The sequence below is a fragment of the Stenella coeruleoalba genome (assembly GCF_951394435.1).
Source record: "Stenella coeruleoalba genome assembly, chromosome: 10".
NCBI lineage: Eukaryota > Metazoa > Chordata > Mammalia > Artiodactyla > Delphinidae > Stenella > Stenella coeruleoalba.
This window is the reverse complement of record NC_137156.1, coordinates 35,634,239-35,656,578: the sequence shown is the minus strand read 5'-3', so window position 1 is coordinate 35,656,578 and position 22,340 is coordinate 35,634,239. Positions and strand designations below refer to the sequence as shown.

General features: G+C 50.2%; 1 protein-coding gene across 1 annotated transcript in view; it reads right to left on the bottom strand.

Annotated features, from left to right (window-relative positions):
• The window catches only part of LRFN2 (leucine rich repeat and fibronectin type III domain containing 2), a gene marked incomplete at its 3' end in the record, with an annotated part of 45,356 nt that extends 25,680 nt beyond the window's left edge, over positions 1–19,676 (bottom strand). The window contains exons 1-2 of the mRNA XM_079934033.1: positions 18,981–19,676; positions 9,422–10,846 (exon numbers count right to left, since the gene is read on the bottom strand). Of these exons, the coding sequence (XP_079790159.1) occupies positions 9,422–10,821 (1,400 nt within the window). The 5' untranslated portion in view covers positions 10,822–10,846; positions 18,981–19,676. The remainder of the gene's footprint in view (positions 1–9,421; positions 10,847–18,980) is intronic.
• Positions 19,677–22,340: the final 2,664 nt, after the last annotated feature.

Below are 22,340 nucleotides of genomic sequence, written 5' to 3'. Positions count from 1 at the left end.
TCTCTCCTATGCACAAACTTGCTGTGGGTTTTGAAATTCCACCATTAGAGATTCACTCCTTTGGGTCTTTCAGAGTTTCCAATTGAACTGCGAAGATTTCTGAAAGGGGTGACACCTTATACTTTGATCTCTTAAAACTCTATCAGATTATTTTCCTAATTTACAGTTCTCTTAGAGTAAGGTTTTGAAGAATGGAGCCACAAGAAGAAGCCTGGAGAACAGGGACGAAAAGAGGGGGCTAAGAAAGGAAAGTGGACAGGCTCCTAATAACAATAAGTAATGACATGTATCCTGTACTTCACAGTTGACTATGAAAGATGCACTTTCAAATAGGTGATCTCATTCAGTTCATGCCACTGTCTATATAACATATGCAGAAAGGAATCTCTGTTCCCATTTTACAGACAAGAAAACAGAGACTGACAGTGACGCAGTGTTTTGCCCATGATCCCAAGACTAGTAAATGGTAGAGTTAAGGTGCAAACTCAGGTTCTAGAAGTGCTAGCTGCCTCTTTGTCTTCTGTATATTACTGGCAGTGCATTGTGCCTAGTTTTAAAAGAACTACATTTCCCAGCCCCCCTTGCAGACATGTGTGGCCATAAGAGATATAAGGAGAAGTTATTGGGTAGAGTTTCAGAGAACCTCTTCTCCTTTGCCCTCTGGCTCGTCTGCTTTTTATCTTTCCTGCTGTATAGAAAGGAGATGTGAAAGCTAGAGTGCCAGCAGCCATTTTGCACCATGAGGGAACCTTAAGGACAGAAACTGTGTGCTGAGGATGGCAGATGAGAGAGGTAGGAGCTGGGCCCTTGGTGGCCATGCTTCCCAGAAACCCAGGCTAAACTCTCTTCCACTGGACTTCTCTTACACAAGAGACATAAACCCTTATGAACTTAAATCTCATTAGGTTAAGTTTTCTATCCATCCTAATTGCCACGGCTAGGCCTTAGAAATGTGGGGAAAGCAACTAAAGCTGGAAGAGAAAATCTCAGCAGACTCCCAGTGGGTTACCCCATCCTTCCGAGAAAAAGAAGTTATAGTTGGTGCCCCCCAGCCCAAGTCTCCAGCCTTAAGGAAAACTCCTTGAGGTATCAGTGAGATGTGCCCCACAGCATGGTACCTGGCATTGGATGTAGGACACCACATTTCTAGTCTTTGCTTGTGGAACCTTGGGAAATCCACTCAATTCATTAAAGACGTAGTTTCACCATCTATAAAATGGGTATAATATTGGTCCTGTCCATCTCCACTTGTGGACATCAGATTTCTATTGTCAAGCAATGTAAAAGAAATTTAGAAAAATATAAAACCCAAGGCAGGCTGATCTGGCTCTGACCAGGGAGTTGCCAGGGATCTTTCTACCCCACACACCCCAATTTCCTTCTTCACACCTTTTTTTCCTCTGCCTGTCAGGGTTCAATCCACTGTTTCAGGAGAAGCTGAGATGTCAAAGCAGCAGCTGAGTCAAAGAAACTTCCCCCCTGCATAGGTGTCAGGTTTTGCATATGGCATGACCCTTCCTTTAGGGAGCACCTGTCCCTAGCAGTTTCTTCCCATATCCACAAGATCCCAGGTTCATCAGTAAATTTCCCTCCACCCCAAGGTGGAGAGGGCTACATTTTCATGGGGTAGGGGGGACCAACTGAGGTGTTGATTCATAAGATCCTGATGGGGTAGAAACTGGCTGAATCTGCCATTTTATTTTTTCCCCAGAGGGGAAACAGAGCAACAGTTAAAAAAAAAAAACAAAAAAACAATGCCCTAACCCCAGCCCTGCAAAACTCTGTGGGGTGGTTCAGTCTCCCCCAAGGTGGGGAGTGTGTCTGACAATCATGGAAGAATATGGCATGGAAAGGGGGGTCTGAAGATAATTGGGGGTCGGGGCATGGAATGGTTACTATCTTCTACTACCTTCAGGTCTCTTGCCTCATAATCCCTCACGTTTTCTACACGGAATTGATGACAACAGACTAAGCTGCACGAAGACAAGGCTGCATCCTGGCTAATTCCACACTGTGCTATAGAAGTATGCTGGCTGTTCCCCTGGCCCTCCTGGGGACTGTTCCAACATCATGCCTGGAGGCAAGTGTTTGTGAATGTCATTTGGGCTGCTAATGACATGCAGGGCACTTAACTTACCATGTCACACGGGGGATGAAGCAGAGCTGGGATGGGCTTCTGCTTTCTCATGCACGAGGGGAGGCCCCCTTCTTTCTGACTCCCCTCTCGCCATCCTTCCTCTTCCCCTCAATGACTCCTCCCCACCCCCCTGACACTGCCCCCATTAATGCCAGCCACTTCCTGAAAGGGCAGGCCCTGGGGCAGACAGATGCGGGAGCTGGCCCTCCCCAGTCACACGGGAAACAGGCCAGGCCCCACTTGTGGACTGTACGTGTCCAGCATGACCCAGGGCTGCCGGCAGGGCTCAGCCGTGTGTACTCAGGGAAGGCAAATGGCTTGGGAAGTCAGCAAAAACCATTAGATAATTAGGGAGCTAATTATCTGATTTAAAAAAATAAAAGCGAGACACTATTTCATAGCCAAATTCAAATCCTGAGTTATCCACGGCTTGGAATTAGCCATGTCTCTGCTCCCCCTTCCTGGTATATAGAATGGAACCTGATGTTTCAGACACAGCTCACAGCCCCCAGGGCTTCTGTAGGCCCATGGTGTTGGTCAATGGTGACCTGTCAATGACGTGTCCAATCTGGCTGGACAACTGAGCCTCCACCAAGGTCCCTGTCTGTGGCCTCAGGCCTCAGGGCTTAAACCCCTATGAGACAGGGCACCCTAACCCTGGGAGGCAAGATGCCATGTGGCCCCAGCTGGCTAAAGCAGGTGGATTTAGCAAGTGTGGTAACCATACTGTCTTGATCATGGGATAATAAGAAAACAGAGCCATAGACCATCAGGGTAGGCTCACTTAAGTCAAATGTTACAGTTAGGCTGACCACTCAGCATCCCTGGCATGGAGTTAGTCGGGTTCTACTTGAACCCTTCTGGTACGGGCAGCTCACTACTTTATGGCAGCCCTTGCTTATTCTGCTGTTGGGCAGCTCTGATGTTCATTTCCATTCTGTTCAGTTCACCAGGTGTTGACTCAATAGCTGTTGTAGGCCAGGACTTACTAGGAGCTAGGGATCCACAGATGAGTAGGTATGAATAGCACATGCTAGAGAGGAAGAAAGACACAAGCCAAATCATTTTGCAGCCAGATGGAGAGCAATGAGAGAGGTAGGTACAGACGCTGCTATTGGAAATTTTTTATTGTAATGGGTCAGTGCCTGCTTTCGTATGTGTGTGTGTGTGTGTGTGTGTGTGCGCGTGTGTGTTCCTCTCTCCTACTCATACATTCTTTGAATAAATTAAGGGATATATGACTCCTTTCCCAAATCCTGTCATCTCCAAGGTAACCTCTGCCCATCTCACAAGATTCTAGAATCCCATTCTCATCAACGGATCTCTGGATATATTGCCATTGGTAAAGATAATCTCTTGAGACTCTGTCATCCTGTATTAAACGTGTTACAGCTCCACTCCGACCAGCTTGAATGATTCAGTGATTAAAATCGTAACCTCCCATGATCTGAGCACTTCACCTCTGTTAACACAACCCAAAATTACAGGAGTCTTTTGGCAGCTCCATCACCTTGCGGCCATGATGTCCTTGAGATCAGCTAAAACTCTGAGCCGATGCCACACAAAACTCCAGTCAACCCAGATGTGCCTCACCTTGAACTCATGCAGTTGAGTTTTTGAACCGAAAGAGAACACATATTTTCTGTGTCATCATCCATGTCAATAAGAAAACATACTGAGCAGTACAGCATGGGGGCAGGTATGGGCACAAGGCAGAGGCTTTCTCCCATGCTCACATCAATTTGTTAAGCAACCTGATTACTTGACCAGTTACAAGTCCACTTCACCAGTTCACACGTCTCCATTTTGGCCCAAACACAGGGTAAGATTTTTGTCAAGTGTCCTTTACAATTGTGATGTGCTCTGTTTATGGCAGTGAGTCACAGCCATAGAAACTCCTAGGATGTTTTCCAACAGCATCTATCACCGCAGAGGTTCTGGCCCACTTCCCCCTTGGAGATGCATAGGGGTGAGGGTCTCGTGGAGAATCCTGTGTCAGGAGGGATGTCACTGAGGAGGGCTGCCCTCGTGAATGACAAGGAGGCAGATTGAAAGAACTACTGGGTCACAAACTAGTGAATATAACAAAAAAGAAACAGACTCACAGATATAGAGAACAAACTAGTGGTTACCAGTGGGTGGGAGGGGCAAGATTGGGGTAGGAGATTAAGAAGTACAAACCATTATGTTTAAAACAAGCTGCAATGATATATTGTACAACACAGGGAACATAGCCAGTATTTTGTAGAAACTATAAATGGAATATAACCTTTAAAAATTGTGAATCAGGGCTTCCCCGGTGGCGCAGTGGTTAAGAATCCACCTGCCAATGCAGGGGACACGGTTCGAGCCCTGGTCCTGGAAGATCCCACGTGCCGCAGAGCAACTGGGCCCATGTGCCACAACTACTGAGCCTGCGCTCTAGAGCCCGCGAGCCACAACTACTGAGCCCATGTGCCACAACTACTGAAGCCCGTGTGCCTAGAGCCCGTGCTCCGCAACAAGAGAAGCCACCGCAATGAGAAGCCCGTGCACCGCAACGAAGAGTAGCCCCTGCTCGCCACAACTAGAGAAAGCCCGCGCACAGCAGTGAAGACCCAACACAGCCAAAAATAAATAAATAAAATAAATTTATTAAAAAGAAAAATTGTGAATCACTATGTTGTACACCTGTAAATTATGTAATATTGTACATCAACTATACTTCAATTTAAAAAAAAAAGAAAGAAATACTGGGTCATAGTGTCCCCTGAAGACAGCTGAATACTTGGGCAGGATTTGTCCCCTGGAAACCCATGCTGGGTCCTGGCAACCAGCATTCTTTGCCAAGGGCTTATAGCCATCTGTTGAGCAATTCTGCCCAGCCTAGCATCCTATGCTCTATGGGGTCTAGTCTTCAAAAGGAGACTATCCACCCTTTTCCCATCTTGGGCACTTCTCTTTCCCTCCATGCTGTCTCAGGCCCACCCCCATGGGCTTGGGAAACTCAGCTAGTGTCCTCTAGTCCTGGAATGTGACCCTTTGGGTACGTGTGATGTGTCTGTGTTGGCCTTGGTTTCCTCCTTGAGTATTGGTCTTGCCCTTCCCATGTTGCCTGGATTCCAGTTCTGTCTCTGCTACTTTCCATGTAACACCTTGGGCGAGTTTCTTATATGGGAAGTGGACTAACAATAGTTCTCACCTTCTGGGGTTTTGAGAAAACTCAATGAGTTAGTACACATAGAGCCCTCAGAATAGTGCCCGGTTCAAGTAAGCTCTCAGCGCAGATGTGTACCATTATTGCTGGCCCTGTTCTTGCCGGGGAAGGTGGAGGCCAATTGGAAACTGTGCAGCTTTCCCTGTGGCTCTTGTCTAGTCCTCCTGCAGCCTCCTTCCTAACCAGCACATTTGTCCTTCCTGCTGTGAACATGGACTAAGAGCCCTGCCCTCTGTACAGTGTGTGCTCCTCTCTAATATTCATCTTTTGATAGAAGGCTTTCTGCCCCTCTTTTGTACACATCCCTGTTGAAGGGATGTTGAAGGCCCAGCGTGTCACAGAGCCACTGTGCAGCCCATTGGTGTCTCTTCTTTCTTATGGGGACAGTTTGCTTTCTAAAAATCCACTGTATCCTTCTTGGAGTCTCCCATTTGTCCTAACAGCCAGCTTCACTGTTTGGGTGAGGGCAGCACAGCCATGGTGGCTAAGTCTAGGCACTGAAACCAGAGGCCTGTGTTCAGATCAGTCCTGCCTCGTTCTGGCTGCACAACCTTGGGAGAGTTTTAATTCTCTTGGTCTTTCATATTTCTTGGTATGTCCAGGAGATTTAAATGAGATATTTACTTCTTGGAAAGCTACATTGAAACCCACAGTAAGCTGGCAATAATGTTGTCTGGTGATTGCTGTTACTATTATCGGGCTACAGACTCACGCTGTCCTTTTTCTCTAAATTTTGGAAATCCAACTTCTTAAAGACTGAATTGCCTATCTAACCATACTCTTCCCGTTTCTCGCCCAGGATGGCAGACAAGATAATGGTCTCAACTCTCACCATTACTGTTACTACAACCATCACTATTGCTAATAACAATAATAATAATAATTTGTATTCCTTGAACACGTACTATTACGTGCCTGCACTGTTTGGAGAGCTTTCCATGCGGCTTCTCTTCTAATCTTCAAGACCACAATAAGGGGAAATCTGCATTGTTATCTGCATTTTTTCCCTAAGATTTCTGATGTTTCCATTTACTTCATTTTATTGCACGTTGCTTTATTGCACTTTGCAAATATTGTTTTTTACAAATTGAAGATTTGGGGCAACGCTGCATTTAGGAATTCTATAGGGGATATTTTTCTAACAGCATTTGCTCACTTCATATCTGTGTCACATTTTGGTAATTCTCGCAAAATTTCAAACATTTTCATTATTGTTCTATTTGTTATGGTGTCTGTGATCAGTGATCTTTGACATTACTACTATGACCCACTGAAGGCTCAGATGATGGTTGGCATTTTTTAGCAATAAAGTATTTTTTAGTTAAAGTTTGTACTTTTTTTAGACATAATGCTGTAATACACAGTAGACTACACTATAGTGTAAGCATAACGTTTATATGCACTGGGAAACCAAAAATAATCATGTGACTCGCTTTATTGCAATATTCACTTTCTTGGCGTGGTCTGGAACCCAACCCAAAATATCTCTGAGGTGTGCCTATATTTCTACCTATAAAGCTAGCGTCTCCAGGATCTCAATCACCAAATAAAAGCACTTTGAATTCAGCTTTGAGTGACTTCAGAAGTACACCTCCGATCCCTCCCGTGGCCCTCGGAGGGTTTCTGAGACCCCCAGGGAGGGGTACCATCTTGGCCACCTTGGCTTGCTGCCACCTTAATGCCAGTATCTCCCCCTCACAAACCGCATGTCCCTTCATCCTGCGCCTCTGCAAACCTCAGAGCTCGTAGCTTTTTGCCTTTACACTTTGTATCAAAGTCGAAACCATATAATAAATTCACAAGTGAAGAAATATACTTATTTTCAAAAGGTCAACCTCACAAGGTATCAAAGAAATGCAAATTAAAGCAAGGTCCATTTTTCACCTATGAGATTGGCAAAAATGAAAGTAATTATATATTCTATAATTGGCAAAGGTGCGGTCAAAATGGGCACTGTCACCTTCCACCGGTGAGAGGATAAATAAATGTTTATATGCAATGTATAAAGGTTATAATTTACCCGTGAAACCAGTGATTCAACCCTTAAGAAAATATGCTAAGGAAATCACTGAAGTTGCACAAATGTATTTATGTACAAAGATACATCCATTGCTGCATTACTTTTTTTTCTTTGCTGCGTTACTTTTAATATTGAAAACTGGAAACAACCTAAATGTCCAACAATAGAAGACTGATTAAATAAATTACGGTATAGCCAAATGAAAAGTACTTTAATACCATGGGATCTAAGCAAGCTACAATGTTGAGTGGAAAGAATTAAGAAACAAAAGGACACACTAGATTGATCATAAGTATTATTTTGAACTGAAATAAAACTTAGAGGCCAAATGCTCCTGGTTAATTTTGAGTGGTGGGATTACAGGTCATGTTTTTCTCTCTCTTTATCATTTTGTCTATGTTCCAAATTTTCTACAAAGACTATTACTTTTATAAGTAGGAAAAATATATATGCAGATTGTTTAATTTCATATATATATGAATACATAACATATATTGTTTAATTTCATATATATATATATATACATATGACATGCATATACTTCAGTTAAGTTCTAATGCTGTTTTCTCTACATCCTGAGAATGAAGCTGTTCTCCAGACAAGCTACACATATGACGCCAGGTAAGGGAAGTTCCTTGGCTCCTGCAGCTTCCATAGTGTACCCACCCTCCATCTCATGGACTCCGTTTGGTGAATAAATGCCTTCCTTTCCCCACAGCTTCCCATCCAGAGACCGATTCATCAACTGAGAAAGTCAGAGTAGGAAGAAACCTCATTGACAGATCAAGGTTCTTGACCTCTCTTGTACCATGGACGCTTCAACTGTCTGGTGAAGTATATGGGATCCCCTCTCAGAATAACCATTTTAAATGCATACAATAAAACACACAGGATTTCAAAAGAAACCATGCATTCCTTGAGCTGTAAGATTCTAGGCCATGTCTGTCATGTTCAACACAAGCTGAGGCTGGCCAAGAAGGAAACACACCTGTGGTCAGCCCCCGACCCTTTGGCCTGGACCCATCATCTGTGGGCACCTCCCTCCCTCCGAAAAACGTAGGCAATTCTGTTGCAGCTTTTCAGTCTTAATCTCCCTTTCTATCAGCCTAGGAAATGGCCCTTTGATTATCACAGAAGGAGATGAACATCAGTGTCTCCATTTCCAGATGAGGAGACTGACACCCAGAGTGGTCAGGATAGGTGGGCAGGATGGTCCCACCTCTAATATTCAGTAGGCTCACATGACCTGCTCTGGTTAATCAGAGCTCATCCAGGGCTTCTGAGAGACCAAATGGGACATGAATGCTCTTCTCCTTCTAGGGCTGCCTAGAGGAAAGAGGTTGTCTGAGGGTGAAGCCAAACCAGAAGAGAAATGAAACTTAGGGAAGCTAAGAAATTGAGAATGCAGGATGTTTGTGGGGCCTTTGATCTACCCTGAGGCAGGTCCCCAAGTTTTCAATTACATGAGCCAACACATTACCTCTCCCTTTTTCTTTTTTTCAGCCAGTTTGAATTGAGTTCAATTACCTGCTGACCAAGTCAGGTGCAGATTATCCCCATTTTACAGATGAGGACAACTGAGGCAAGGCAAGAGAGTTAAATGACTACCAAGTGGCAGAGTGACGATCTGAATTTTACACCTCCTGACCTTAACCGTGACTGCCTACAAGTCCAGGTGAAGGTCAGGTTCATCCCTCCTTGAAGGAGTCAGATTCTTTGGCCAAGAGTTCTGCTCATTGTTATTGTATGCCCTCCATCTGAGGCTCAAAACAGAAAGTTCTGAGGCTCACAGCCACGAGCCCACCTACCACAGTCACGGCCCTGGGAGGTACGGTCCTCCGACATACACCTCTCTTTGGGCTGCCCATGTGGGGTCCCGTCTTCTTAAACTTGTAGGTAATGTTCATTCTACTTCCTCTCACCTGCACAAATGGCGCAGTTTGTCCCCAGAATCCCACAGCCACCTCTGGGGAGGTGGGGCATAGGTGGGAACAGCTCAAAACCCTCCCCATCATTTCCTCCTGGCCCAGCCAGACACCTCCCTGTGTTGCCACAGTCCCGGGCTCACCTGTAAATCAGTACCTCATCGTCGGAGCAGTTGTACTGCAGCTGGTACATCTTCACCCGGGGGGCGGACTTGCTGACCGACCACTTGACCAGGGCCGAGGTGGTGGTCACATCGGACACCAGCACAGCCCGTTCCGGGGGGCTTTTGGGAGGCTCCCCGCCCCCACTACCTCCACCTCCCCGGCTGGTCTTGCTGGAGCCAGTGATGTCCGAGAGGCGGGACTTGGGGGACGCCGTGCGGCCGGTGCTATTGCTGAGGTGTGGCAGCTGGACAATGGAGACCTCCACTGTGGCCGTGGCCTCCCCAGCGGCGTTGGCAGCGATGCAGGTGAAGGCACCGCTGTCCTGAGACGTGGTGATGAGGATGTCCAGGGTGCCATTGTCATACACGGCAGTCCTGGAGGAGTTCCCCACCAGGCGGTCATCGGGGGCCACCCAGTGGATGAGGGGGCTGGGGTCCCCGATGGCCTTGCACTTGAGTGTGGCCGCCTGGCCCTCCAGGACCAGCAGCTTGTGCGTGTGCTGGGTGATGAGAGGCGGCTCGCACACAAACTCCTCCTCACGCACGTGCCAGAAGTAGCGGCCCTTGAGGCCCCCCGGGGAGCCACAAGTCTCCAGGTCATCGTCCCGCTCGAGCCTCCGCAGCCAGAGAAGCTCGCAGTTACAGTGCAGTGGGTTTCCCCCAAAACTAAAGGACAGGGGCGGAGCGAAGGGCGTGGCCGTCAGGGCGGAGGCCTGGGAGTGGGCGAAGATGGGGTCCGGGGGCAGCTTCTGCAGCCGGTTGGAGGTGAGGTCCAGGCGGGCCAGTTTCTGCAGGTCGGTGAAGGTGCCCTCGGTGATGTGGTCCAGCAGGTTGTGGTCCAGGCTCAGCTGGTGCAGGTTGACCATGCGCCTCACGGAGCCCCAGGGCAGGCCGTGGAGGTTGTTGTAGGAGAGGTCCAGATCCTCCAGCGTCAGCAGGAAGTCCTCGAAGGCCTCGTCTGCGATGCCTCCCAGCTGGTTGTTGTTCACAATGAGGTGCTGCAGGTTGACCAGGCCCCGCAGCGTGTCCTCCCCGAGGCTGGGCAGCCGGTTGCTGTCGAGGTGCAGGGAGCGCAGGCTCTCGAGGTCCAGGAAGGAGAAGGGCTGGATGTGGCTGATGGTGTTCCTGGACAATGTCAGGTCCACCAGCCCCGTCATGTTGGCGAAGTCCTGGCGGCCGATGTGGATGATAAAGTTGCCGCCCAGACGCAGCTCCACCGTCCGCCGGTCGATGTCAGGGGGTACGAAGAGCAGCCCCTTGGAGGGGCACAGGGTCCCCAGTGACTCAGACAGGTTCTGGCAGACACAGTACTTGGGGCAGGCGTCGACCACGGTAAACGCCATGACAAACGCCAGCAGGCCACCAAGCAGGGTCTCCATGGTCTGGTCACTCAGGCCACGGCGCCTGGAAGGGAGGGACACAAGGTCAGGGTCAGGAGGCGACTTCCTAAAGCCCAGGCCCAGAGCTTCCTCCCTCACACCCACCCCCCGCCTTGGGGAGCAGTAGAGTAGCATCTGCTCACGCAGGTGTAATCTCTTCAACCAGTCCCTCCAATACAATTCCACTTTTTCCTTTCTCCTTAGCTCTTATCACCTTGGAACAGACTATTTAATTACTTATTAATTATGTTTATGGAATATTTTCTATCTCCCTCACTAGAATGTCAGTTCCATGAGGGCAGGTACTTTTGTCTATTTTGTTAATTGCTATAACCTGCACATCTAGCACAGTGCCTGGAACATAGTAGATGCTCAATAAATATTTGTTGGATGGATGCATGGATGGATAATTCCATACCAGTGGTTCGTCGAATAATCATTGGATTTGAAAAGTGTTTTATGGCTGGATTTTGAAGTGGTTTTGCCTTCTTAATTGGATTAGGCTCAGCATGAAATCAAATTGGACCAGCATTCCCTAAGAACAAGAACATGGACAAGGAGAGAGCTGTCAGAGAGCTGTCAGAGAGCTGGGAGATGCCAGTGTTAGTGGGGAACTGGCTTTGGGTAAGTTCTTCACCATGGAGAATCCACATAGTGGGTGAATCTCTGGGAGTTCAGGGAGGTGAAGAAGGGGGTGGGGTGGGAAGCCAAGGCATGGACCTCTTCTGAGCACTTAGTATGTGCTGGGTCCCCTGCCCAGACCTTCATATACATCACCTCATCTGGGCTTCAGGAACACACTTCATGGGGAAGGGCTTATCTGTGTATATAGATGAGGACTTGTCCATGGCCTAAGAGCCTTCTTCAGGTCCTTATGCAAAAGTCACCTTCTCACCAAGGCCCTACCCTCTGTGCACATCCCTCTTCCTTGCCCTGCATTTTCTCCTTGGAATTGATCACTATCTAAGTTACTATATGTTTCACCTAAGTGTCTTGTTATTGTTTGTGTTCTGCACTGGCAAAAAGGCCCCAAACGGTTGGGACTTGTTTTTATTCACCACTGAATAAAAGGCCTATAGCACTGCCTGTTGCACAGTAGCTGCCTTTGTGAGAATGACTATCCAGGGAAGGAAGGAACAGGGCTTTGGATCAGGTCTTTGAATCTCCAAATCCTACAGTTTCATCATTATTCCATGTGGCTCTATTTATGTAGTACTAAGAACATCAACTGAGCTGGACTTTTGGAAAATCATTGCACGCTGGCCGTGTAGCATCACGCAGACCAACAGCTCTCGATTTGCCTTCTAGGAGTGCTAATTAGGGTTCTGCAAGGAAGGCTCCTAAGGCCACTGCATTGGGAAGCACAGCCCACTCTCGCTCACCCTTTCAAAAGCTCTCGCTGCACTAGCAAGTTCGTAGAAGTGTTGAGAAATTCTGTGGCAGTAAAGAAATATGAATTAATGTTTAATCCTGCACTGCTCCTTTTTTTAAGCTAAATATACTCCTATTTTTTTTGCATAACAACTATTAATGCCTTGAGGAAGTAGAGCTCTATTGCTCCCAGTTTAAGGAGCACAGATGCAGACAAAACAACCAGCTGATAAAAAAAAGATACATAGTAAATTTAAAAACCTATTCCAATCAGATATGACTTTATTGTGAAGATTTGAGTTCCATCACTGTGTCTCTTTAAGGGTAAATCTCCGACCTGAAACCCCTCAGGGTGAGATTTACTCTGCATTTTATCTGTAGTGAGTGTTATTCCTGAACAGCACTGTCCGATAGAAACATAATACGAGCCACGAATATAATTTTAAATTACATATTAAATTACATTTAAATTACACGGCCATATTAAAAAAGTGAAAAGAAACAAGTGAAATCAATTTTGATCATGTATTTTACTTAACCCACTATATCCAAAATATTATTTCAACATGTAATCCATACAAACAGTTATGAATGAGATGTTCAACATTCTTTTATTTGTACTAAGTCTTCAAAATCCAAGTGTATTTAACACTTGGAGCACATTTCAAATGCTCAATAGCCTTATGTGACTATAGGCTTCCACAATGGACGGCACCGTTAGAGCAGGTGTTAGCCAACTGTAGCCCAAGGGCCAAATCCAGCCTGCCACCCGTATTTGTAAATAAAGCTTTATTAGAACATGGCCATGCTCATGTTTGCATACGGTCTATGTCTTTTTTCATGCTACAATGGTGGAAGTAAGTAGTTGCAGCAGACAGAATATGGCCAGCAAAAGCCTAAAATATTTGCTGTCTTGCCCTTTACAGAAAAAGTTTGCTACCTCTGTTCCAGAGGATTTTCTTTTCTTTACATCTTCTTCATTATGGTCACCCTCATTAAAAGCCTTTGTCAACGTGCCTATTTCCATGCAGCTCTGCTCTGAGCTCCCATAAGCAAGAGCCCACCCTTCCAGTCCCTGCTTTCGCCCATCTCCTCCTTGAGGGGTACCAGCCTGCCCTGACCCAGGTCCCACCAGGCACAGCCATCCCAGAGGTGTCTACATGTGGAAGCTTTTGTGCCACCTTCTCCATGCCCAAATGCATGGCCTTCTAGGTCCATACTTAGCTGGGTCCTGATAAAGCAAACAGGAATCTTTTCCATCTGCCTTGACCCTCTTATGTTTAGCACAAGGACAAGTCTTTGCAAGAGCTGGTTCTGCCCATTTTTCCACTTTCTTTCTCACGACTCTTTCTTCCTTTGTTCTTCTTGCTTCGACGACACTCAACCGCTCTCACTTATAATTGCCAGGCTTGATCTTCCTCCGGGACTTCCTCCAAGCCCTGCTCTCGTCCCGGCTTCTCTCTCACCTCCACTCCTGCCTGCCCAAGCTCCTAGCCCACCTCCAGGCTCAGCTTAAATGTCACCTGCTCCAGGAAGCCTCTCCAAAACCTAGACCAAAACAGACCTTCCCGCTGTGGACCCCTCAGCAGCCTATACTTGTCCTACGTATTGCTCACCACACTTATACAGTTCCTTAATCACTTACATATCTGTCTCCCTAGGCTGGAAACTCCACAAGGCAGGGAATTTATCTACCCTGTCCACCCGTCACCCAGTACCACACCCGACGTGTAGTAAGTGCCCAATCAGTATCGAATGAGTGAATGAATAAAATGTGGTGCTGGGCCAAGGGAGCTGCTGGCATTGTCACTGAGGTTCTGAGTTCTGTATCAGCTCTGCCCAGGGCTCACTTGGCTAATCAGCTGAGAAAACCATCTTCGTGGAGTGGCCTGGTCACGCAGAAGCTTCAGAAGTATCTTCTGCCAGCCATCCGTGTGCTTCCAAGCGGTCTCTGGCCCCTTCATCTGCTCAAGGAGAGGTGAGTGGTATCTCCTACACCCACTGGGGACCCAGGGATAGCCACACCCAAGGAGGTCCCTTGCTAGTTAAGCTGCAGGTGGCTGTGTGCACACGTGCCTGTGTCCATGTGCATGTGTATGTTTATGGGGTGGGGGTAGGGTTCTGAAAGCCTCTGGCCCCTTGAGAAGGGCATCCTCCTCATGAGCTCTTGTCAGTAGACACCGCAGTTTCTAAGGCTCAGCAGCACTTTCCAACATCTTCCCATCGCTGCACACACAGGAAATGGTAATAATCATTGTCAAGTGCATCTGAGTCCAGAGCCGAGGCTGTTGGTGGCCTGTGGGGGTATCTTCCACTGTCCCTCCAGATCCTCTTTCTCCTCCCTCTCTGACCCTGCCCTGTGTCCTGGAAGGCTGACCAGCATGGGCGGCATCAGTGAGATACGGACTGACTGCCCTGTCCTACGGCATCCGTGGGCCTTTCCATCCCTGCCTGTGTCGCCTGCCCTCCGGCAGAGAGCGACGGCAGTGGCAGCAAGCAGGAATGATCCGGACACTTTGGGATGCACTCCCTGCATGCGGCTCATGGTTTCAAACAGTTTTACCCCTGTAAATTATGCTATGCTAAACAAACCACATTTTAAAAAAGAGTTTGTTGAGGATTAACAAACATCTAATGAATTCAAATCTGTGACATAATAGAGCTGGGTAAATATATTTTAAGTAATCAGCATGGAAGCTTACTGACAGAGAAGTGACTATTGAATCTTAATTAAAATTGTATTCTGAGAACCGTCACTTATTACTCTTACAGCCAACAAAAGGCAGCTTAAACCCCAAGTTGGGAGGGAGGTGAGGGGAACGGGGTAGGTAACAGGCAACTAGCGCACACCTGGGGGGGTGGTGGGGAGGATCCCTCTTTTGAGTGGAGATTTGAACAAATGCTAGAAGGAGCAACCCAGGTCCCTCTAAGCATCTTGGAATGGTGTAGGTGGTGGAGGGGACCACGGAGAGGTGGCGGATTAGGAGTAGAAGGCTGGTATGAGGAACAAAGAAGCAGATGAAAGCAGGCAGGAGGGGCCAAAGCTGAGAGAGGTGCGTGGGGATCAGAAGCGAGGCTATGAAATGGATGCTGGTATCAAATGTCAGAATCAGCCTTCATGGGAGGAATCCATCCGCAGAGGAGCAGAAGCTTGTCTGCTCAGAATGTCTATGAGCCAGGACTGGGGGGAGGGGAGGGGCGAGGCAGGGAAGTTGCCAGAGGGACCAGGCGATGAGCGGGAGAGGAAGAGAAACAGTCTCCCCTGGCCCTGCAGTGCCTGAGAGAATCAGCATGTCTCTGGGAGTTTGCCCAGGGTAGGAACAGTTCTCCTCCCTTCCTCCCTAGGTTTCTGGACGCGGTTTTCACAACAACTCTGCAAGGTGAGTGCTGCCACTAGTCCATTAAGATGCTCCAGTGTGATTGCAAAGAGGTGTCTCCACCGGGCGTCTGGAGTCCTCCTTAGCTGAACAGCCTTGTGCAGTGAGCAACCTGATCTACCGTATCTCATGGCCTGAGTATTGCTACCCCTGTTTTAACCATCAGGAAGTGAGGTTCAAAGAGACTTGGACCTGCCCAAACTCTCCCATCTCCCCTGAGAAGAATCATGATTTGAACTCCAGATAGTCTGGCTCCAGGCCGCCCTGAGAGTAGAAGAGGCCCCTCTAGAGGCTTCCATGGGCCTGGTGTACGTAGAAACCGGCTGCCTCTACCATGAGACTGCTTAGTAACCTGCGACAACCCAGCTGTTCAACTAAATTTGGGCACTTGTGTTTCCTGCTTGGGGATGGGCCTGGAAGGAACGCTGCTGGTGTTCTCAGAAGCTGAGGCCTAATTGGCTCAGAAAGACCCACCCGCCAGGCCCGATGGTAGTGAGTCACACACATACACACGCACGCACGCACGCACACAATTAAATATACTGGCAATGAATATAGAGTTGTGGAACTAGGCTGGTGGTTTGTAATCAGAATCTCCAGATGGGATTTTATATTTAAAACCAAAGGAAAAACAGAACGATGAGGACAGAAAGGGGAAAACTAAGGGACACGGCAGACAGGGCAGCACAAAAGCAAAGTTCCTGTTCCTTCACTTGATGTGGAGACCACAGACTTTCCTCGCCCTTCCCCCAGCCCCTGGCCCTGCCTTCCTGCCAGAACCACCTCGAGCTGCTCCAGACAGAAGAGGCAGCATTTAGCAGATGGCTGGCACGATATATGTGATATCTCTCCACCCCATTTCCATTTAAAAGATACCTTAGCAACCAGCCGAGGAGCCACCCGCCCCTGGAGCCTGCAAATCAAGTAAGAGGCCTGTCTCTGCTTCAGGTGAAAAGAGCCCCTCCAGGGTGCTCCAGGCCGACAGGAAAGTGTGAATTAATAAGAGGGGGAGGGGCTCGTATCTGCCGGGAGAGGCAGCCGCCTGCGTCTTCTTTCCAGACTTGCCCTCTCAGAGTACATCGCACCACTCGAGGCGAGACCTGAAGGGACCTGCACGGGAGTCAGGGGACCAGAAAAGGACGCTTGATTTCCAGACATGGGTTTCCTGAAGGGGCTGCTTCTCTGATCTAGGAGTTGTCAGGTGGCGACCCTGCCTCTAGCGCGGTGCGTGGTTCCGGTTTGAGGCTTCCAGCCCCTGTCCTTGCCCCATCGCCAGCACCTCCACCTCTCAGGCCCTTAGGAAGTAACAGTCTGGGGCTTCTTCTAAGGGTAAGAGAAATGAGTTAGCATCAGAGAACTGTTATTCTCCATCCCCCTCCCTGATGCTGCTTTGCACAGGAATCCGTCTAGAATCTCGAGAAAGAGGGGATGGGGGCAAGTTCAACGAACGTGTTGGAGAGGGAGAGAGCTCCTGACCTCCGAGAGCTCCCAGTCTGATGGGGGAGGCCTAGCTTTTGACCACAGGCAGCTTCTATGTCGATGCTGGAGTCACAGACTAGTTTGAAGGGAGAGGGAGAGAAGGAGAGAGAGACTGAGAGGCAGAGACAGAGAAAGCCAGGAAGCTGGCCTTGGAAGCTCTTAGCTCCGTGGCTGCAGAAAGACTCCCACACGGGATGGGCAGAAACATTCCCTGTGCTGTCCCCAGGCAAAGCCGGGAGACAGAGGCCACAACCCAAATCCTGGGACTTCTTCATAAACTAGCTCAAAAGCCTGGTCTTAGATAGCAGAGGTGACAGGAAAGAAAAGGGAAACGAAGTCTAGAACCTGCAAGGGCAGAATGAGCCCACTTAGGCTCTGTTTAAACTTCTATTGTGCAAGGTAAGCAGCTCTTCTCATAAGTAAGTTGCTAAGCTCAGAACTGCTTCCTGTCTGCTCTCAGCGACAGCACGATGCCTCCGTGTTAGCGCATCCACGATAGCTTTGATTCCGTTGCAGTGTAGTTACGTGTTTCCCTGTTTTCTACCCTATTCACCCGGGAACCCCTTCTTGGTATTTTGTTCGGCTCTGAATCCCCAGTAGCAAGCCCAGTACTCAGCACAGAGCAGGCACCAGGGACATGTTTGATGACAGAATGAATGACCGAATGAATGACCGAGAGCTGCAGCATGAAGAGCCGTACACCTTGGCCCTGCGACCCCGCACACGCCTTCCTACGGCAGGAGCGTGCGCGCCCCCGTCCGGGGCAGGCCAGGCGGGCTGGCGCGTTCACGCCCCGGAGAACAGCCCCCCAGCCGAGGCCAGTGAGGGGGGTGGAAGCTGAGGACCTCAGCTTCCTCCCGGTTGGGAGGACCGACTCCGAAGCACGTTCTGCACCGTCTCCCACGGGTCCCCAGTGAGACCGGGCCGCAGTGGCCCTTCGCAGTCACCTGCTTCTAACGCGCCCTGTTACTGGCTGCCTCCCCTCCCCTCGTCCCCTCCCATCCCTCTTCCTCTACCCGGGTGGCCCGCGATCACGGGCCAAACAAGCCACTTGCGCTCAAATCCGTGTTTCAAGCCCGCTTCTGGGGAATGCAGCCCAGGGCACACTTCTTACAACTCTCCCGCTATAAGGTACCCGGCGAGCCTGGGCCGTTGTGCAAACGTCAGATACGTGGGCATCAGAAATGATGGGAAAGCCATGCACGTTCTCGTCGATGACCAACGCCAACAGGCCACTTACGGAAGGAAAGAGACCTTCGCCCCCGCACACATGGTAGGTATCGAGAGCTGAATGGAAAATGGCTTCTACCCAACACGTGCGAGCCGGTGCGTGGACGCGTGATCGCGTGTGGATGGCGTGGAGCACGGGCGCAGAGGCGTGTGTGCGCGGGGGCGGGCGCCCGGCCGAACGTGCCGGAGGCGCCTCCGTGGGTGCGCGAGCGGCGCCCCCCGGACGGAGGCGACGACTGAGGGAAGCCGCGGGTCTGGCGAATGGCGGGCTGTGTGGGTGAAGCAGGGCCTGGCTGTGCGTGAGGCGGCCTGTGAGGGGCGGGTGTGTGCGGGAGGGGCGGCCAGCGGATCTGTTCAGCTTTGATGGGAACAAGTGCTGTTTCGTGGCTGCGTTGTCAACCGCAAGCGCGCGCATCTCCATGGCCGCCTGGGATCGGTCCCCGCTTGGGGGACACAGACAGCCTGCGGGGCCGGCGGCCCTCAGCATCGCTTCAGGCCTCTCCATCCGGCCCTCAGCTGAGGGCGTGTGAGGGCTCAGCTTTCACACAGAGAGGCCTCGGCTTTGATTCAGTCATGACTCTCAGGACTTTTCTCTGCAGTAACCCCGGGCCCGTTTCGAGCATCTTTTAGATTCTATCACCTGGGGCCTCAAGCGAGCGAGGCTCCGGCTCTGGGCACCTGGGCGGGGCACCGCCTTCTTACCTCAGAGGTGGAATGCGGGGAACGCGGATACCCAGGGATGCGTCTGCGGCCCACTCGGCCTTTCCGGTCCTTTCTCCCTCTCCCAGGGTCTTCCCCAGCAGATTCACAGCCGAGGACCCGTCTTCGCCATTTCAGCCCCTTCATCTTCGCCTGCTCTAAACCAAGGGCACCCGCCGCCAAGCACCCCGGCCTCTCTCTGTTCCCCACCCTCAAGGGAGCAGAGTGCGTGGTCCCCCCTAGGACCCTGGTGACGGAGGGAGAAGCGGGGTGGATAACTCAAAGCGCCAGAGAATCCAAAGCCCATTTCCATTCGGCCGGGGATGTTCACTCTGTGATGTACTCTCCTCATTACGTTTGGCGCAGGCTAAAATGGAAATTGGCTTTTCTTCTTCAAGCCAGCCAGGCTACGGGCTAGGCAATGGCTGGAGAGCACTGAAGTTTAGTCCGGCTAGACAAATTAATTCTGGGTTAACATCTGACGAGGGTATCACACTTGAAGGTCAATAGAGGTAGGGGTTGGATCTCCCTCAGCCGACTGGGACTCCCTGAGGGCGGGGCCGCGTCTCCCCTCGCTCCCTGAGGGCGGGGCCGTGTCTCCCCTCAGACCGGGGCTCCCTGAGGGCGGGGCCGCGTCTCCCCTCACACCGGGGCTCCCTGAGGGCGGGGCCGTGGCTAGCATCTGCCCACAGTTCTTCCTCTGGGATCTGAGGCTAATATCAGCAGTGTCCTGCTCCTCACAGACCCCTCTCCTTACCCCACCCTGGGAATCCCAGGTGAGGGCCAGGCCTCCCTGAAGCAGCCCTTCCCCGCAAGTCCACAGCTGAGCCTCAGCAGGGGCGGCCCCCAGCGCAATATCACTGAAGCTCACAGGCTGCTCTGAGCAGGGTGACGTCTCGTTGCACAGGCCTGTGGTTATTACCCTTCCCTGTTGTTATGCATCTGGCGCCACGTCAAGCGTGGTATATTTAATCTTGGACTCCTAGTAACACCTCTGATTATTAAAAGAAAAAGAATTTAGACAATCAGATTGGCCTGATGGGAGTTTATCTGCCTGTTTGTGGGTGGCGGGGAGGGCGCTCCTGCAGCGGGGGACACAGTCACAGACAAAGATTCCCATGTTGCACCTGCAAGGTCAGGTCTTTCTTTGGCCTTGAAACAGAATCCTCATCACCTGTTGGCCAACCTAGACTTACAAGGTGACACCAAAGCAAGAGGACTTTTCAGTCGGGGCTACCTTTGATGTTTTATAGAGTTCCCACAAATTCCCTCAGTAGACGTGCGTCATGCGAAAACGTCACACTAGGGAAAAGGCCTATCTGTGGGGTCCTGTGACGCGCTGTCCCGTGTCCCATGCCCCGGCCGAGCAGCACCGAAGGGCCAGGAGGGGTGGTGAGGCAGGGCTGCCCAGCCCCTCGGGGGTGGGGTGCAGGGTGCCAGGCCTGATGCCCGCTCTACGCCCGGGCAAACTCCTCCTCATAGACCAGCTCTAGCTCCAGCGCCCCAGGCTTCCTCCCACTTCGTAAAAAGTATCTTCCTGTGTCCTCCCAATTCTGGACGGAAGGGACAGAGAAACGTCACGAGTCGGGGAGGAACAGATGAAAGAACTGAAGGGATACCTGAAGGGAGTTTAGTGAAGGAAGTTTAGACTATTTACAGAAGTGTGGGCAGGGTTAGGGGAACCCGAGAGGGGTGATGTGGCCGCCAGGGGCTGGCAACAGAGGGAGCCTTTTCAAACCTTTTCATCCCTAGGCCTGAAGGGTTGAAGGCAGAGGGCAGCTCCCAGGACGTCGGAGCGGGATAGGGGTGGATACAACCCGCTGACCAACTACAGCCTGGGAGGGAGCTGGCCAAGGAGACGGTCCCCTCTCTCTCCTCCCGCCTCTCACCTCCTCCTGGGCCTCCCAGTCGCCAAACCCAGGAAGCTAGAGGACAAAGGAGCCTGCAGGAAGTGGTCCACACAGGCCAGCCTCCCGGGGCACAGGCAGGGCAGATAAAGGTGGGGAGTGCACCTGCAGGAGCAGCTGGACAGTAATCTGCACACGGAGCGAGCAGCCTTCTCTCTTGTCAACTTTCCCAGTGGGTTGTTGGGTAATAAAACCACTTGTAGGGCTTCCCTGGTGGCGCAGCGGTTGAGAGTCCGCCTGCCGATGCAGGGGACACGGGTTCGTGCCCCGGTCCGGGAAGATCCCACATGCCGCGGAGCGGCTGGGCCCGTGAGCCATGGCCGCTGAGCCTGCGCGTCCAGAGCCTGTGCTCCGCAGCGGGAGAGGCCACAGCAGTGAGAGGCCCGCGTACCACAAAAAAAAAAAAACCCCAAAACGAACAAACAAAAAAACAACCACTTGTAAGTGTAAGAACAGGGAGGAAAAAGAAGGAAGAGGAGAGAGAGGAGAGAGAGATGAATCCACTGGAAACAATAAACCCCACAGAATCAAGGGCAGTAAATATGAATTCAATTTGCTTTTGCCATTTACACAGCCCAGTCTTCAGTAAGCGCTGACAGGCTGATCAGATAAAAGTCTCCATTGCTACCAGGACGGCACATTTAAATTTTTATTACAAACATCAGGCTCCATTACCCTGGGATTTGCTCTCTGCATTCCTAATGTGGTCCTTCTTCATGTTGGAATGGGAGCGCCCTGGCTCCCAGGGACTGACTCACACAGCAGGAAGAGCCTGGTGTAGGAGTTCTGTGACCTGGGTCCCATCCTGGCCCTGCCCATGGCCTCAGCAAGCCGCCTCTCCTCTGTGAAGCCTCACCTTCAGTCTCTCTTCTTTTCCCAGACCTGACCAAAGCACTGCTATAGGCACAGCTGTCCCTGTCTGGTGATGCCTTCTTCCACCTGAACTAACTGGGGACCTGGGATGACAGGGTCTTGAGAAAGTGTGTCCTTAAACCTATATTTTTCTGTGAACTTCTCAGAAGGCCAAAGACTTGAATTTGGCTTCAAGAATTCTTACTCTTTAGCCCTTGAAATGTAGATGACGTCATTATCGTCTATCACCATCTAATGGTGAACATTTGCTGAGTGTTAATTTCATGCCCATCGTTTCATGGTTTAACCCTCTCATCCTCCCCCCCACCCTAGGGGTGTGGTAATTATCCCTATTTTACAGATGAGGCAAGGGAGGCTCAGAAAGGTGTTTAGGTGACTTGCCCAGAGTCCCCCTCCTAGTCAGGGACCGCTGGTCCCTCTGGGCTGTCCGAGTGTTTTGTCAATATTGTCAGTCTCTGGACCCTAGGACTCACCTAGCTCTCCAGGAGAGCCAATCGACAACATGTACAGGGGCTGTAGCCAACCAGTAGGCAGAGTCACTTTATTATCAAACGTTCAACGGAGAGAGAATGGGGAGCTCCCC